This window comes from Macrotis lagotis, chromosome 1 (assembly GCF_037893015.1).
Source record: "Macrotis lagotis isolate mMagLag1 chromosome 1, bilby.v1.9.chrom.fasta, whole genome shotgun sequence".
NCBI lineage: Eukaryota > Metazoa > Chordata > Mammalia > Peramelemorphia > Peramelidae > Macrotis > Macrotis lagotis.
In genome coordinates, this window is record NC_133658.1 from 340,719,990 (window position 1) to 340,739,337 (window position 19,348).

The 19,348-nt window shown below is 37.0% G+C and overlaps 1 protein-coding gene across 5 annotated transcripts in view; it reads left to right on the plus strand.

Moving 5' to 3' along the window:
* The window catches only part of TNC (tenascin C), a 105,530-nt gene that overhangs the window by 18,122 nt on the left and 68,060 nt on the right, over window positions 1-19,348 (plus strand). For all 5 annotated transcript variants that reach the window (XM_074211744.1, XM_074211740.1, XM_074211741.1 and 2 more), the window contains exons 2-3: window positions 15,387-15,968; window positions 17,882-19,288. In XM_074211744.1, the coding sequence (XP_074067845.1) occupies window positions 15,512-15,968; window positions 17,882-19,288 (1,864 nt within the window). In that variant the 5' untranslated portion in view covers window positions 15,387-15,511. The remainder of the gene's footprint in view (window positions 1-15,386; window positions 15,969-17,881; window positions 19,289-19,348) is intronic.

The following is a 19,348-nucleotide window of genomic DNA, read 5'->3' on the forward strand; positions in this document are numbered from 1 at the left end:
TGTTAGAACAGGAGTGAAATGAAAAAATTAGATCAGATACTATTTTAAGTCCCTTTACAACTGTAATCCAAGGATTAATCTTACTTTATTTACTTCCAGAAAAGAAATGGGGAATTTGCTTGAATTTCAAGACAATGATTCTATTTTTTAAAAAATGAAGATTCAACCGTGTTCTTTCTGTTAACATTATCAACTTAAAATATCATTCATTCATTTCTAAGTGTCTATCAAACACTAGTCCCTAAAGAGATACAAAAGTAGAAAAAGACACAATTCCTTACTTCAAATAGCTTAAGGTCAAAAGAGTTTAAGGTCAAATGTTAATACCCTGGAAGCATTTTCTTCTGTAGGCATTGTTATGTTATAGAAAGAATCCTGAATTGAGGGTCCACAGACTTAGGACTGAAGTCTGAAGCTATTACCTATTATCCATTTGACCTTAGGCAAGTCTCAGAACCATTTTGATCCTCAATTTCCTCATCTATAAAGTAAAGGGTTTGGTCATGGCACAGTGGATAGTGTGTCATCCTGAAATCAGGAAGACTTCCTAAGTTCAAATATGGTCTTATATGCTTACTAGGACTTAGACATACTTAGCTGTGTGACCCTAGACAAGTCACTTAATCCTGCTTACCTCAGAAACTTACCTGTAAAATGAGCTGGAAAAGGAAATGACAAATCAGTCCAATATCTTTGTAAAAAAAAATTCCAAATGGGGTGTGGAGAATTAGTTGAATACCACTGAGACTATTAAACGAAGCAAAGAACTACACAATCTCTAAATTCACCTCCAACTCTAAATCTTGTTTCTACTTAGACCAGCATCATGAGTTATTATTCTGGGGAAGCTTTCTTTCATCCATTATTTTGAAGAATGTCACGCAAAGGTTTATAAAATACATTTCCTAAAAAGAACGTAGTATATTATTATCCCCATTTTACAGATGAAGAAATTAAAGGTAAGAGGGGACCAAATCACTTGCTCAAATAAACACTATTTAATAGATGAGGAAACCTAAGACCATAGAGTTGAGGGCAACTTGCTCTTTGAACCAGATACTTTTGATTGTAAGTCTAGTGCTATTTCTACTATACTCTACTGCCCACTAACTTAGAATATCAGATACATTCTAGATTTGGAATCAGGACTATCTTGATTCAAATTCTTTCTCTGTTACCTAATCCTGGGTCAGTCATTTTTCATAGTTCAGATGGGGAACCTTCATCTTTGTATGTCAATTCCTGTAGTACTTCCCTCCCACAGATGTTGGGAGGCATGGAATTCTTATGGTCATTTTCAACTTTTAAAGGATTAAATTGTACTAAGAGTTATTGTCCACCCTTTTCATGAAATTCTTTGAAAAATTTAAAGTAGTATACAGAAGTCAATTGCTATAATTTAGAGTAGAAGAGGGGAAAACAAATCTTCACAAGAATTTTTTTCTTTCAATCTGGAATTTCAAAGCATCATTGTCATCTGGTAGGAAAAAATAGTTTTATTATAGATTCTCCAGCACTATTCACCTATGAGCCTATCCCTATCACCAATACATATAATGAGAAGGAAGTTCTCCCATGGTTTCTGTCTCATCTCTCCCAGAGAATGATCTTTTATCCACTCTTCCTTCAAGACAGAAGAATAAAATCATGAATCAAGGGATCATTTATCCTTATTCTGTGATTTTGTAAACAAGAAAACTGATGCTTAGGGAGTAAAGGGTACTTGAACATAATCATACAATTGATAAATGGAAGAAATAGTTGGAATTTAGCCACAAATTTTCTGATTTCTAATCTTGAGTTCCTTTTCTGTCCTTTGAATCTCTCACCTAGGAGTTTTGAATTAGGAAGGGATTCCTAGGGAGTCAGTAGTATTCAAAATCCCTTTTGACTTTCTTAGCCCCCCCACCTCAGATGACTAACACTCATCAAAGCAATCACACCTACTCAGGCCCCTGGGATGGTCCCCTCTGACCCTTAGTTTCTTTATCTGTAAAATGGGGTAATAATATACTATGTACTCTGTAAGAAAAGTATTTTATAAACCTTTGAATGACACTCTTCAAAATAATGGATCAAAGAAAGCTTCCCCAGAATAATGCTGCTGGTCTGAACTTCCCATCCTGACCACTGAGTGTTCAAAAAAAAAGTCTCTGAGACCATCTGCTCTGGATCTGGATCAAATCTTTCAAGCTAGTTTGGTCATTCTGTATCTCACTTTTAGAGAAGGAACATAAAATATATTAGGGTTTTTGGCCACTAGCTCTAAATCTAGGAATTGACCATTGTTTCTCACTTAAGCCCTTACTGGTAAGAAAATAATTTCATTTTGGATAAATAAAGATGTGATGTCAAAGGAAAAACAAAATGAAAGGCCAAGATAAATGCTACCTATGAAGTTTGGATACTATTGTTCTGGGACTGGGGGAGGCCTTGGTTGGGCTGGCAGTAGAGGATACACATTGCAACTGTCTCGCTCCACTGTCAGGATCAGATGTCCTTGGAAAAAATCCACTCAGAATCCACCTCCTGACTTCTTTTTTCTTCCTGACACATTCCAAGATAGAATTTATGGATGTTGAGAGGGACTAGGGATGAGGAATTTCTAGAACCTTTGAAAATATTCATGTATGCATCTCCACACTCTAGTAAGTACATATATAATAAAATTCTAATCTGAGAGCAAGGGAGGTATACTAGGTGTTAGCTTCCTGAGGAGCTGCCAGGATAACATTGAAGAAAATCCATCTACTATCTCCTAACAATTAAAAAAACAAACCTTTCTTCCCTTCATCCATTCAGGGACATGTCATGTGTCTGTCTCAAACTGTAAACAATGTTTGGTGCACTAATGAAAATGAAGTCATGAGTGATGAACTGAAATATAGCTCTGGGCATTTAACAGTTATCTTTATCCAAAACGAAATTATTTTCTTACCACTAAGGTCTTAAGTGAAAAACAATAGTCAATTTCTAGATTTAGAGATAGTATCTAAAAACAAAAACCTAACATTTTATGCTCCTTCTCTAAAAACAACCAAATTAACTTGGAAGATTTGATCCAGATCCAGATCCAGAGCAGAGTTTGAATAAGAAATGAAGAGTCATGATCAACCCCAAACCTAGATTTCCCCAACCAAAAAATAGATTTGTCACTTCACAGGCAGTAATCTAAAAATTTTCTATTGATAAACCTTGGAGGAACTCTTACCTTATTTATATACAATGTACAATGGCATGAAACAAACATAAAAAGAAACTTGGATAAAAATTTAATTAATACTTTTATCAGAGCTGGAACTGTAACAAAGGAATTATTCTTAAACCATTTCTTATTTTAATCTAAAAATTAATTTGCATTATACATCCAGGAGAATGCCCCAGTATTTTTTAACATCTTATTTAGTGCATAATTATCCTTTTCAGAAATATAGTACATAGAAATGTGTGTATGTGTGTGTGTGTGAGTTTGAAATTAACTGATTGATGACCCAAATAGCTCCTGACAGGATAAACAACCTGAGGTTAAAGAGACAGAATGTTTTTCTCAAATATAGGCCATGCCAGAAGTTAGGCTTAGACCAATATCTTATACCATTTTTCACAATAAATTCAAAATGACTATATGACCTGAATATTAAACATCTTGACATAAAAATAATTGGAGAAGAAAAACATCATTTGCCTTTCATCAATATAGTTAAAAGAACTTTAACAACAAAAAAAAACTTTAAGAAAGCCAATTACAAAAGATAAAATAGATAATTTTGATTAAATTAAATTGTAAAATTTTTGAGATACAAAATTAATTCATCAAGATAAAAGAAGCAATTGATTAAAGAGGGAGGGGAAAAGCAACATTATGTCAAATTTTTCAGAAAAGGGTATAGTAACCAAGATATATAGACAACTAATGGAAATATCTTACACCAAAAGCCATTCCTAAATATGTGTTATCAAAGAATAGAAATAAATAGTTCTCAAAGGAGAATCACAAAATACTAATAACTATATAAAAGAATGATCCATATAACTATAATGAAGAAATGTAAACCAATATGACCCTGAGGTTATGCCTCAAACCCAGCAAATTGGCAAAGATGGCAAAAGATGACAAAGTCAGTATTGGAGGTAGTGTAGAAAAAGAGAATACTAATACATTGATGGTAGAATTGGGAATTAGTACAAGCAATTTTAAATTATTATAGTAAAGTGTCTAAAATGTCCTTAATCTTGTAAAGATTTTCCCACTTGCTGTATACTTAGCAAAATCCTTTATAAAAAAATTCTTCATGAATATCAAAATACTCATAACAGCATTTCTTGTGATAACAAAAAACTGGAAATAAAGCAGATGTCATTATTTGGGGAATGAATAAACAAATTGTGGTACATAGCTTAATGTAATATTATTGTGCCACAAAAAAATTACAAATATGATGAATCACAGAATATAATGAAAATACTTGCAGGATGAAGTTAAGCAAAGCAAGGGAAATAATATAGACAATAGCTATAATAATGTAAAGGGTAAGAACAACAAACAAAATAATTGAAGATGAAGGTTGCAAAGATACAAAGAAAACCAAATCTTTAAAGTCAAGAAATAGGGAGAAAACACTTCTTCTCAAACTTTTGCAGAGGTTCAAAGTTCACAGGTGTGAGACATTACTTCTTTTTCTTTTCTTTTTAAAAATTCTTTATTATAAGGATGCCTCTCTAGGAAGAAGAAAGGGAAAGTATGCAGGGGAAATGTAAGTGACATGAAAGCAAAAGTTAGAAATAAAAAACTCTTTAAAAATAAGTCATGTTTGACTAACAACAATTATTCTTTTTTTGACAGGGTTCCTAGACCAATCAATTGGGGGTGTTTCAGATAAATTTTGTCTGGAATTTAGTAAAGCATCTGATGAATTTTATCTTCCGTAAAGCATTTGATAAAATATCTCATGTTATTTTTATAAATAAGGTGGAGAGATGAAAGTTAGATTATAGTACAGTTAGGCAAATTGGTTGAATTAGCACAGCTCAAGAGTTATCATTGATGACAACATGTCAGCACTAGTAAAGGCCCCTGGAGAACCATGTCTGACCCTGAAGTATATAATATTTACCAAGGACTTGAATAGAGACATAGATATCATACTTAACAAAGCAGCAGATGGCACAAAACCAGAAGGAATAATTAATACAATGAATGATGGAGTGGGCATTCAGAAAATTCATGACTGGTCAGAACATTGAGCCAAAATCTAATGTCATTTTGTTGAACAGGAAAAATATAAAATCTTAAACCCGAATTTAAAAAAAAAATAAGTTTCATGAAAGGAAGTATGGTGAAAGAGAAATGGATTTAGTGATGTTAATAGTAACTAAATGTGAATTGTGTCCAGGAACTCCATAAAATGCAGTTGATACTTTAGAATATAGTATACTTATAGAAAATATTTTTTAAAAGAGCCAGAGAACTATTTTTTACATTTAGCAAAGACTGGGAAGAGAGACCTTTCTGAAATATCTATCAAAATTTCTAGCCATGCCACTCTCTCATTCTCTTTTACTACAAAATGTTTTTAAAATAACATCTGCACTGGAACATATTGAACTTCACTTGCTAAGTTTCTGGGATGTATCCTTGTTTCAATTGCAAAGTCTTATCTGGTACATTCCATCCACAGTAGCATTCTGAGTCATGATATCAGCAGCCAATTTGGCCTTTGTTTACTAAATGGGCAAATGCTTCCAAGAAGTTTCCTCCCTAGACAGTTCATACTTATCACAGTCCATGCTTTAAAATGAAATTATACTTAGTGTTTCATTACTAGCATCCAGGAAGGATATTGCTCATGTGAAAGAAGTGAAATGTTCCAAGGTTTGTCTAGCAATTTAACCTCTCTTTTAGGGATCACTAGGGCATGTGACTTTGGAGATGGAATCCTAAGCTATAGTGTTATAATTACCTAGAAATGGCACAAGGATAGCAATTTCATTATGGATTCCAAAGAAATCTGGGACTGGAGTGGCCATGTGATGAATAGACACAGGAGTTTGCATTAGAGGGACTGAGTTCAAATTCCAGTCTTTAAATCATTTTAACCGTGTGACTGTTGGCAAGTTGCTTAGCATCTCTGGTCTTCTATAAAATGAAAAAGTTGGACTGGATGATCTTTAAAGTCTTTTACAATTTCCAAATTCCATTGTCACATGATAAAGAAAAACCATGAAACTAATGAAAAAATATATTAGGATATGAAATAAGAGAAGGATTTGAGTAGACAGAGATATGGGACTGACAGCTATATACAGAATCCAAGTAATGGTCATGACCAGCAAAAAGAGGGATGGATAAGCAGAAGAAAGATGGGTGGGACAAATCATGAAATTTCCATGGGAAGTAGAAGAGAATAAAAATAAAGTTAATGTTTAACAAGTAAATAAAATTCTTGTTGTGGAAGAGAAGGTAGAAGAAATATCACATTTAACTTTGTCTCTTGGTAAAAGTGTTGATGGCACCCTACTAAATATAATGTAGAAATGGAAGAATCTAGCCATGAAATCATAGGATTTCATGCTGGACAGGATCTTAGACATCATCTTGCCCAACTCCTACACTTTATAAAGAAGGAAGTTTGGAGCCCAGAGAGGTGATACAACTTGTTAAAAAATGATCAAAGTTATTGAAATGGAAACATTACTCCTAGATCTTTACACTACACACAAAATTGTGTTAGGATAAAGCAATGAAGATTCTTGTGCAGACCCAATCCAATCCTTGCTCTGTAGGGTAAGTTATTGTGTCTTCTAAAAGTACCTAAGTAGAAAATGCTATTCATTCATTCAACAATGCTATGTTTTTTATGTTTAAAATTTAGCATTTCAAGTACAAAGACATACACAATACAGACATCATTCTCAAAGTGTTTCTATTTTCTTATCTGTAAAAAATGAAGATTGGATTGGTGAATTCCTATGGTCCCTTTCACCTCCAATGGAAGAATGACATTCACACAGATAACTATGATACAATGAACAAGGAAAAGTATAAAGAGAGGAAACACGGCATTATAAGGCATTTGAGGGAGCAAACATTTTCACCTAATGAGGAAGAGAGGTGTCAGCAAAAACTTTATAGAGAAGGTAGAGCAATTGGGCACTGGAGATGACCTGAGCAAAGGTCCAGAGATAGAATGGAAAGCAGTCTAGTTTGGCTGAAATGTAAATCTGGGAGGGGGAGCACTATGAGTTAAATATAAAAAAGGTAGAGTCAGATTATGAGCTTTTGAATACAAGTATCAGGAACACATGGGGTTTTTTGGGTTAACAAAAGAAAAGGCAATATCATAGTAGTCTATTAGAAGCTTTTCTTAGAGAGAATGTGGTATGAAGGATGACTTGGAGAAAGAATAAACTGAAGGAAGGAGACACTTTAGAAAGATTTTCCAGGGGCCTGAAATAGGATGATTAGATCAAGAATTAATATATTTTAGGGAAAAAAAATTATTCACCTGCTTTTCCTATAGAAGTAGAAAACAATAAAGTAGTTAGATGAGACAGTGTATAAAGTAATGGGCTTGGATTCAGGAAGATTCATCTTCATGAGTTCAAATCTGGATTCAATTTAGGACTTATGTGACCCTGGACAAAATACTATAATCCTGTTTGCGACAGTTTCCTCATCTGTAAAATGAAATGGAGAAGTTAATGGGAAACCATGAAAACCCCAAGTGGGGTCACAAAGAGTCAGACACAACAGCAACAACCAAAAAAAATTTTTGTATGTTTGTTTTGTTAGGTTTTAAAGATTGAAAGGAATTTAGAGATTGTCTAGTCCAAACCCTCCAATTAACAAATAAGGGAATTAGAACTGAAAAAAAGTGAAATGAATTGTCTAGTTAGTTAATTTTGAGCTAAGATTCAAATCTAGGTGCTCTGATTTCAAATTGGATGCTTTTCCCAAAACAGAGAAAATCGATTTCGCTGAGATGCTTTACAAAATTGCTAGACTTCTCCATTCCTATCTTCTACTGCTTAGTACACACACACACACACACACACACAAATACATATATATGCATATGTATATATATATATATATGCATATATATATATATACATATATATGATTCATCAAACTAGTGTACAAACATTTTCTGGCTCTGAGATCTAGCTGTCCAGTAAGCAGGAGATTGCAAGCAGTTTTTTTTTTATAAACCTCTCTTTTTTATTTCAAATGCATTGTATCTAAAGTCAGTGTTGATGGAGACTAACAAAAAAAAATCCGTTTCATTTTACCCATATTGATTTATCAGATATTTTCATTAGTCTCCATGAGAGAAAACAATAAACTATCTGTATGAGGTAAGCTGGGATAAGAGTAGCTACAATGCAAAGTTATTCTTATTAAGAAATAGGGAATATAATAATAGGGAATGGTTTTATTCCCTAATTTAAGTTCTTAATTTTAAAATTTAATTAAACACATACAAGAATAGATGTCCTAAATAATGAGTGAATGCAGAAGGAAATAATGAGTGAATGAAGAATCGTTGGATTAGGAATCACAGGAAATAGATTGGAATTATGGGGGGGTTGTATTTACCATTTGGGGAGATCTGGACAAAACTCTTAACTTCTCTGGGCCTCTTGTCTGTAAAACATGGAAATTGGGCTAGAAGATTCTTATGGTCTCATACTTCAAACCTTCTCAAAAGTTCAATTATCTTATTTATTTAAAAAACAGGGTTATAATAAATTTTAAATATTTTGCAGAATCGTAAGAATCAAAGAAGGAAATACATGTAAAAGGAAGATAAGTGGTTAAATGGATAGTGTTGGCTTTGGAGTCAGGAAGACAAGTTCAAAGCAAGCTTAAGACATTATACCTCTCTCAATGTTAACAGCACCTACCTACCCATGTTGTGGGGATCAAACAATTCAACAAACTTTAAAGTGTTATATAAAATGCTATGTATTACTAATCATAAATTATGGAAATAGCATCTCTAGCATTATGGCTTTATATGGACATAACTGAATGATAAAAGTAAGGTACAATCAAAATAAAACAGCTTATAAAATTGAACAACCAAATATGAAAAAGAAGTTAACAATGGATCATTGTTGTTTGGCATTACTCCCCTAACTGACAAAGCAGCAATAAGGTGTTGAAGAAAAGGAAGATAAGGAAGATGAAGGGCATTTCAGATTAGGGGAAGTAGGAAATTGAGAAATTATCATGAGCAAACAATTAAAAAACGACTGTGAATGGCATTAATGGAAGATAAAAAAAGTAAAATTAATCAGACTTAATGGTTTGTATCAAGGATAATGCTTAATAAGGAGAGCTAGCTAATTAATAGCTAGGATGATAGCTTGAAAGGAAAACATGTTAGAAGAGGCCAACAGAAAAAGGAAACTGGAACAATCTAAGAGTTTAACTAAAGACTAAAAGATCTTTGTATGAATTTGTAATAAATGAGGTCTCTAAGGTAGTGGGCTTTTCTCCATCAGTATTTGTCAACCCCAGAGCAGTACAAAGACAAAGGTCAGTCGATACTGTGGAGTTCATAATTTTCAAGATGTCCTAAATAGGCAGCTTGGCATAGTATATGGACACTTAACCTAGAGCTCATAATTTTAGGGGAATCAGTATATGTGGGGAGGGGAAAAGTTACATCTTCATTTTCATTAACTTCTAACTGAAATTTAGCCTCTCCTTCAATTATGAATATAAACAACAAACATTATTTTAAGATGTTACATCAAATTACCTAAGAAATCTAAAACATAAAGGGTAAGAGCTGCTGGTATAAGTGGAAACAGTGCTAACCTTTTGTAGATTTGAGTTCTAGGGCTCTCCTTTACTAGATATATGACTGGAAAGCCAGTTGATTCCTTTTTGTCCATAGTTTCCTCGTGTATAAAGTGAGAAGTTTGAATACAATAGTCTTTGGGGTTTCTTCCAGGTCTAAATATTATGATCTTATTCCCTTCTCTGGGTTTCATTTCCCATCTGTTAAACAGAAGTCATTGGACAAAATCATCCAGTTCTGTGATTCAGTAACTAACCTGGAATGTTAAGAAGGCAAGAGAATTTGAAATGGAAAGGGAGCCACTGAAATAGCTGACCCTAAGGTCAAAGGTGGGAAAGGAATTCAGGGAAAGAAGGATGGATAGGAGTATAGCAGTAGGTTGATTCAGCCTCTAATTCATCCAGTGGAAAAAAGACATAGCCTGGGTGGTCTATAGGAAGTATAAAGTGGAAGAAAAATCATTTGTGCTATTATGATTCTAAAAAGCCACTGGAAACAACCTTATAGAAAGATCCCTGGTCATCCAATAGGCCAAGAAAAATCTAGCCCAGTCAACCACAAAAGCTTCAGAATTCTGTTTCAAAAAGGCTGGGTCCTGGAATTCTTGGCTAGAGGCCACTGAGGGGATGGGTTTTAAGGTCATCCTCTGAGACTAAAGGAAAAGATTTCAGGGGAATTTGTTTAACTTCTTGAGTCATCCCCCAATGGTCAAAATGGGGAAAAAAATTAAGAAAGGTCAAAAAGTCTAGGAAAAAAGCTAAAGTTCCAACTGTTTGGTTGGAAATAAACTCTTAATTGCTATAATTTTCTCTCCTTTTGAAAGTTAAAGTGAAATAAAAGTCATCATTATCAGTCACAAATAGAAAGGAAAAGGGAAAGGAATAATGACAGAATAAAATCTGAAAAGTTCATTATGTTATCCTTTTTCTACTAAATTCAGGGCATGGAAGGAAGGAAGGAAGGAAGGAAGGAAGGAAGGAAGGAAGGAAGGAAGGAAGGAAGGAAGGAAGGAAGGAAGGAAGGAAGGAGGGAAGGAAGGAGGGAAGGAAGGAGGGAAGGAGGAGGGAGGAAAGAAGGAAGGAGAGAAGGAAGGAGAGAGGGAGGGAAGGAAATAAGTAGATAAAGGCTTTGTTGATCAAGCTGAGACTCAGAGTGATGAGATCACTTCTCCAGGGTTACATGGCAAATTTGTAGTTGAGCAGTCCTATAGATAAAAGTCTTGAACTGGGACTCAAAGTTATTTCTTCTTGGGCTACCCAGAAAAGATGGAAGAAAAACAATCCCCTTTATCTAAAGAGAAGTCATTTACTTAAAGAGAATCACACATTGCCCTATTATTCTTTTCTTTTGCAGTATGAATAATGTAAATGTCTTTTATTATGTCTTGATTAAGTGTAACTTCTAAAACCTAATTATAATGGTCAAATTCATGGCCAACTTCTAATCCCAGTTCTATTTCAAAGAGGTCACGTATGCTCTATGGGTACGATGAAGGATCTTTGTAAAGACCCAAAATGAAATGGTTTCCATAAGATGCTCAAATTATAACAGACAGTGTCTTAGGAAAAGGGGGTAGGAAATGGCATGCTACTGGAAAGTTCAACCCCGCTTTCTCCTAATACTGGTCCCCAAAGGGTAACATTTAATTTTGTCAATACACAGAATGAAAATTCACAGAGGAAAAAAGCTTCCCATTTTGTCCTTAGTTTGTTTTCATAAGTCCATTGCCTTGAAAGGGTAACTGGCAAAAAATTTGAGAGGTGGAAGAAGGGTGTGGAATGAGTTTCTGAGTTTGAGACCTTTATAGAAGCAAGCAGAGAAGGGATGGCTAGGTGGCGCAGTGGCTGGAGCACCAGCCCTGGAGTCAGGAGTACCTGAGTTCAAGTCCAGCCTCAGACACTTAATAATTATCTAGCTGTGTGGCCTTAGGCAAGCCACTTAACCACATTTCCCTTGCAAAAACCTAAAAAAAATAACCAAACAACAACAACAACAACAAAAAAAAACAAGTAGGGAAAGAGTCCCAGTCTATTAACACCTGACCCTTTACCTTTCCTTCATTCCTGTATAGAATATTAACTCCTCCTGAGCAGTGTAAACTTCTGGAAAGCAAATACGTTTAACTTTTGTCTTTTTATAACTAGAGTGTAGCACAGTGTCTAGTGACATGGTCATCATTTAAAAGATACTTTTTGTTTGATTACTGATTCAACAAATATTTATTAAGCATTTAGAGCTTTCTTTAAATAAGTAGAAGTTTGGAAACTGTGGAACAGAAAGGTAAATTCTTAAAGATCAAGAACTGGTTTTAGCTTTGTCTTTTTATTCCCAATGACACGTATAGCCTTTAATGAATGCACATCAATGCAATCAATGAGTTGGAATATAAAATTTTAAGTCAGGGATTGATTGAGGAGGATTTTGCTTTCCTTTGTATTCCTAACATTTACCACAATGCCTCACAAATAGTGAGCACTTACTAAATGCTTATTGATTTGACTTGACTTGGAAAATAATTGATTCAAACTTAATAGATATTCTAATATTTGAAGAAGGAAGGAAAAGAAAAAAAGGAGGGGAAGAAAAGGAAATGGAAATGAAGAAAAGGAAGGAGTCATCTGCCCACATGCCTGGTGCTTTTGCCTTTTCCTTCATTACAAACATAAATATATTATTTCTCTTCGAGCTTGTTTTCCTGTAAAATAACTCTTGTACAATAACAAGAAGTTCTCATTTAGGAAAGCAGAGCATGTATAAAAAGGATCCACCTTCCCAACCACAAGACAAATACCATACATAGATAGATGGATAGTAGTGAAAGATTAAACATGAAAAGGCAGAAGGAAATATCTCTTTCAAAAATACATATCTGAGGGGCAGCTAGGTGGTGCAGTGGATAGAGCACTGGCCCTGGAGTCAGGAGTACCTGAGTTCAAATCCGGCCTCAGACACTTAATAATGACCTAGCTGTGTGGCCTTGGGCAAGCCACTCAACTCCACTGCCTTGCCAAAAAACCCTAAAAAAAACACCCCAAACAAAAAATACATATCTGAGCTTCCAAGACATGCTGACATCTGAATCTGTTTCTTACTCCTACAAGGCTGAGTGATTAAAGAAATGTTTCTCAAGCCCATTGTCCTTGACACCTGCCTACCCCACCTTTCTCAAATGCCCTATCATGGTTGAACACAGCAGTCATTTCAGACCACTTGGATTATTCCCATTTCTTTTCTTTATCAATCTAGTTTACTAAATCTTTTCTGTCTGCATGAAAGGAGAGATCAGTTTTCCTCTTTTTGTTGACTCATCTTACCCTTAGGGCAAGTCTCTGCTGGAAAATTATCAGGAAACCACCCAGAGAATATCCAGCCTACACAGATTGACTTGAGATGCTAATGTAATAGAAATGCCCAGGAAAAAGACATGGAACAAAGGGATGCTATGAGTCAACTGACTGATATAGTTTAGAAACAGATAGCCACAACTACCTTTCCTTGAGTTATATTCAGGGGAAAGAAATCGTTTAGGAAGGTCATGAATGAATTTAGAGATGATTTATAGATAATTTCCATATATCTGAGTATAACACACACTCAAACCTGTGGTACATTTTTGAGTTAAAGTAATAATCACACCCAAATCAACAACTTCTTAACGTTTTTTCTTCTTAGTTCCTTAAATCCCATGTGCCATAAACACATAGCCATGATAGAAAGGATTTTCCCAGTCTAGTAATGAGATATTCCTCTTGCCTTGAACCTATTCCCCAGCTAAACTGTTAATTCCTTGAGGATGAGGACTGGTTTTTGTCTTTCTATTTTTTTCTTTCAGTGCTAATCCACATGGCCTAACAGAGAGTAGGCAGGGGGCACTTAATAAATGCCTACTGGCCTCTCTCAAGATCAGACTTTTCTGAAATTGTATAGTACCCAAAAGCCATGTCAGGCAACTTATCTAAATTTAGTTAACTCTATTATTTCTAATATTTATATTAACCTTATTTCCTTAACTTGCTTAGAAGTTCCCTGAAGGTTGATGCCAAGTCCAATACTTATTTTATAATAAATGAAGAGTCAAGAAGAGGATTGGAAATACAAACTACAAATATTTATTTAGTGATTGATTTCCATGGGTGGGAACCAATTGCAATATATAAAGATCCCTTGCCACCAGGACCAAAATGTAGAGAATAATAGCTTTGGGTCCCAGTTTCATGTCCAGACATCTATATGAGAATTCATTAAGAAGAGAATATGGCAGAATTGTCACTGGAAAAAGAGATAATTTAATGTAGGAGAAAAATAATGTCAATAGTCAACATAGAATAGTTCTTCAGAATTTGCAAACAAGTTTATATATATATATATATATATATATATATATATATATATTTATATATATATAAATTCATTGATGTATAAAATAGGAGCAGCACTGGGGTGATCTTGGTAAAGATCTCAGAGCTTTTGTTTCTTCAACTTTAAAATGCAAGTGGTGGACCAAATAGCCTCTGAGGTGGAACTATTCCTGTTTTAAAGTTCACTTCCACAATAAGAGTAGAAAAGAAATTATTGTTCTCTTCCATGCTGTGTTCTAACCAAACTCAACAACTCCCTATTCCCTGTTCAGGCCTTATTCTCACCCATCTATCTCCATGACTGGTCTTGGGTCATGCTATCTCTAATGTTAAGAATAGAATCAGAGTATCAGAACTTCAGAGAGGGAAATGGAAGTCAAAAAAAAAAAAAAAAAAGGTAACCCAATTCCCTCATTTTACTGAAGAGGAAAACTAAAGAGGCTAAAAGATTTGTCCAAAATCATAAATGGCAGTGCAGGGAATCAAACCAAGATGTTCTAGCTCCAAATAGAACTTTCATTCCTTGTTTCCCCATCTTCATTTTTGAAGTTCCTTCCTTTCTCTAAGACCTCCTTCATCAGGTTTTACCTAATACTATCTTCCCTCACCCTGCTGAACATTTTTCAAAGTGACTATACACTCTCTTCAAATTTCCCAAGAGGACTGTCTGCATCTTTTTGGGGGGATTTCTCACATTTTGCTTTATATAATACTTATTTGTGTATATGTCATATTCCACACTAGACAGTAAAGTCCTTGAGAAAACCATTCATGGTCCCAATTAGTGAGAATCCTGTGAAATTGTTCCATTACATCATTTTACATCGCATATGTCTATTTGATGGAAACCAATTATCACATTTTACAAAATTATAACCTGAAAGATGAGAATGCAGATGACCACTCATGGCATTCATTGTGTGCGCTAATTGGTACCTAGTTATATAGGGATCTACAAGACCTCAAATTCTAATTATAAAGCTAAGAAAATCATTAGGAAATCTTGAAGGACTTCAAGAAACCCTTTCACACTGATGGTGCTTACTTAATAAATGGTGATTACATTGAATTGAAAAATGCATACCCCACTGTATAATACTTTGCAAAGTTTCCAGTCATCATTAATATTCAAGAAAAAAGAACTAATGCCAATAACAATAATAGCTATATTTTTAAAAATTATTATTATTATTATTATTATTATTATTATTTATAGGAAGAAAATTTTCCCAAGAAGAGAAAAGGAAATTGACTCTTGCTTAGGCCCTTTTGCAGATTTGAACTATAAAGGTATATTAACTTTCATACTTCAAAAGTGCCATCACTGAATTAAACTCCACCATGGGGCATCTGACCCAGATGCTGGCCTACATGATCATAGTTCTATTATACCATCCTACCCAAGCAGGGGTTCTTAAGAGAGTGATCCGCCAGAAGCGGGAGAGTGGCATTAATGCTACACTTCCAGAAGAAAACCAGCCAGTCATCTTTAACCATGTCTACAACATTAAGATGCCTGTGGGTTCCCACTGCTCAGTAGATCTAGAATCAGCCAGTGGGGAGAAAGAACTGAACCCTCCCTCTGAGCTAGGAGAACACTTCCAAGAGCATACACTTAATGAGGAGAATCAGATCGTCTTCACACACCGAATCAATATTCCCCGGCGAGCCTGTGGCTGTGCACCAGCTCCAGATATCAAGGACCTACTCAATCGACTAGAGGAGCTAGAAGGACTGGTGTCCTCACTGAGGGAGCAATGTACCAGTGGAGCTGGCTGTTGTCTCCAACCTGCTGAAGGTATGTGAGAGCTTGTTTTGATACTAGCTTTGACCCGTGACCAAAGAAATGTAGCTGAGTTGTACAAAGAAAGGTTTCTGATCATTTGTGCATTTGGAATGGACAACAGAGCTATAGTCCAACCTCATCATTTTCAATAAGAAAATTGAGGTACAATGATAAGAAGTGATTTTCCCAAGGTCATACAGGTAATAAATAGCAGAGTCAAAATTTAAACCTCTGTCACATGTAGTCACTTCTCCATACCACGATGCTTGTACACTAATGTCTATTCCCTAGCCTCTACTTGCTAATTCTCTAGATTTAAGTTCCTGATTAAGCCTATAGGGACCATTTCTATTTCAATGCTGTTAGACTATATAAGTACTGAGGTCATAAATCCTGGTCTTAAAGTTAAGTGAGTCATTAGAAATTCTTAAAAACCTCAGGCAAATACTTCCTTCCCCAGAGAACTTAGTAAAGAATAGAAAGATATCTTCAAATTTACAAAGGTGAAGGACAGAATGAAACATTTCCTTTACATTTAAACTCTTCTTAGTCTTCTGTCAGTCATTCAATAAAATGTAAATATACAGTACTATAGAATCATTGCAAACAAAGGATTTGAAATGACTTGCTTGCACCTTCAAAATCAGTAATACATGAATTAGATTCCAACAATAAGGTTGAATGCTGAAAGAGGAGAAAATGAAGTTGAGTTGTTGGTGCAAATAAGCTTCATTTTTTTTAACAGGATAGGCTAGTGGAATAAAGAAATGCAAAAGAAACTATCAGTGAAATTCAGCAAGACATTCTAATGCTATCCTTTGGGGACAAGGTGGCCAAAATGATTATAATTTGATAGAATTGGAATTTTTTAAGTAATTGGTTCTAAAGAGGAATTAGGAATAGATTAAGGATGAATTGGAGGAATGTTTTCAGTGATGTGTTCAGAATGAACAAACTGAGAATCTGACTGAATTCTACTTTGTGGCTGATCACATCTAGAGAATTGATCGGTTTGGGGTAACCCGTTTCTTAAAGGGCATTAAGGAAAACCTGGAAAAGTTAGAGAGTATGGTGCTAGAAACTGCATCAGGGCAAGATTCATTGAAGGAACTGAGACCTTTTGTTGTGGATGGGGTAAGAAATATTATTGCTATGCTCAAGTACTTAAAGGTCTATCATGTGAGCAAAGGCACAACTTGTTCTGTCTGGTTCCAGAAGATAAAACTTGTACCATGAAGAAAGACACAGGGATTCAGATTCAGCTTGTGAAAGAAAAATTTTTCCCCAGAAGGAACTGTCTAAAAATGTAAAGAGTTTCTTCAAAAAAGCAGTAGAAATCTTCAAGATAAGATTAGATAACAATTCCTCAGTGGTTATTGTACAACAGATTCCTCTTCAGGCACAGGTTAGACTCAATGACCTAAGAAAGACCTTTTGATGCTAAGATCCGATTCTAAGATTCTAAGATTTTAATATTCATTTCCCCATCATTTCCCCTACCTCAAATACAGAAATGACTAAAGTTTGGTATCAGCTAACCAAACAAAACATTAAACGTTTTGTTTTCATTCTGGAAGAAGACTTGATGCAGGAAAATTGGATTTGAATGAGGAAGTGCTCTGCTAAGTCACCAGCCTCACTTTCCCCTTCAGTCAACTGGGTCCAGTGGTCAGATATGGATCAGGCCAACTGGAGATGCCAGGTCATCAGGGCTCTAACTGTCTTGCCCAAGGTCACACAGAGAACAAGTGTCTGAGGCTGGATTTGAACTCAGGTCCTCCTGACTCCAGGGCTGGTGATTTATCCCCTGGGCCACTGCCTAATTGAACAAAAAATATAAAGGCAATAAATAGCCCACCCTTATCAGGACAAATGTGAGTGCCACAATTTTTTAACCTAATGATTTGACCTCTTGGTTGCTGCAGGTCGTCTAGACACAACGCCCTTCTGTAATGGTCGGGGAAATTACAGCACCGACAGCTGTGGCTGTGTGTGTGAAGCTGGCTGGAAGGGACCCAACTGCTCTGAAGCCGAATGCCCAGGAAATTGCAATGGCAGGGGTCAGTGCATCGATGGTCAGTGTGTCTGTGACGAGGGCTTCACTGGTGAGGACTGTGCCCAACCGGCCTGTCCCAGCGACTGTAATGATCAAGGCAAGTGCGTCCACGGCGCCTGTGTCTGCTTCGAGGGCTATACCGGGGAGGACTGTAGCGAGGAGCTGTGTCCGGTGCCCTGCAGTGAGCATGGCAGATGCATGAACGGGCAGTGCATTTGCAATGAGGGCTTCGCTGGCGACGACTGCAACGAGCCTCTGTGCCTTAACAACTGCTACAACCGGGGGCGCTGCGTGGAGAATGAGTGTGTGTGTGACGAGGGTTTCACCGGTGAGGACTGTAGCGAGCTGATCTGCCCCAATGACTGCTATGATCGGGGCCGCTGTGTCAATGGGACCTGCCACTGTGAAGCGGGTTTCACGGGAGAGGACTGCGGGCGGCTCACCTGCCCCCATGACTGCCACGGCCAGGGCCGCTGTGAGGAAGGGCAGTGCGTTTGTGAGGAGGGCTTTGCCGGGGATGACTGCAGTGAAAAGCGGTGTCCCCAGGACTGCCACAACCACGGCCGCTGCGTGCGGGGCCAGTGCGAGTGCGATGACGGGTTCAGTGGGAAGGACTGCGGGGAACGCCAGTGTCCCCGGGACTGCAGCGGGCACGGCCGCTGCGTCAACGGGCAGTGCGTGTGCGAGGAGGGGTACACCGGGGAGGACTGTGCCAAGCGCCGCTGCCCCCACGACTGCAACAACCGCGGGCGCTGCGTCCACGGGACATGCGTGTGTGAGCAGGGCTTCACGGGCTATGACTGTGGGGAGATGAGCTGTCCCAACGACTGCCACCAGCGAGGGCGCTGCGTGAACGGCATGTGCGTGTGTGACGATGGCTTCATGGGGGAAGACTGTCGGGACTTGCGATGCCCCCGAGATTGCAACCACAGGGGAGTTTGCGTGGCCGGCAAGTGTGAGTGCCAGGAGGGCTTCGCAGGGGAAGCCTGCGGAGAGCTAGCTTGCTTAAATAACTGCAATAACCGGGGCCGCTGCGTGAATGGACAGTGTGTGTGCAACGAGGGCTTCCTGGGGAGAGACTGCAGCGACCTAAGGTGTCCAAACGACTGTAACAATCAAGGGCGCTGCGTGGAGGGCAAATGCGTCTGCCTCAAGGGATACGAAGGAGAGGACTGCAGTCAGCTTTCCTGTCCCAACAACTGTAATGACTGGGGCCAGTGTGTTGGCGGCCACTGCATCTGTATCGAAGGGTACACCGGAGAGGACTGCTCAGAGGGTAAGTGATGGGGCACGATCCACATTTCTATTGTCAGCCCGCCAGCCAATAGGAACCGCC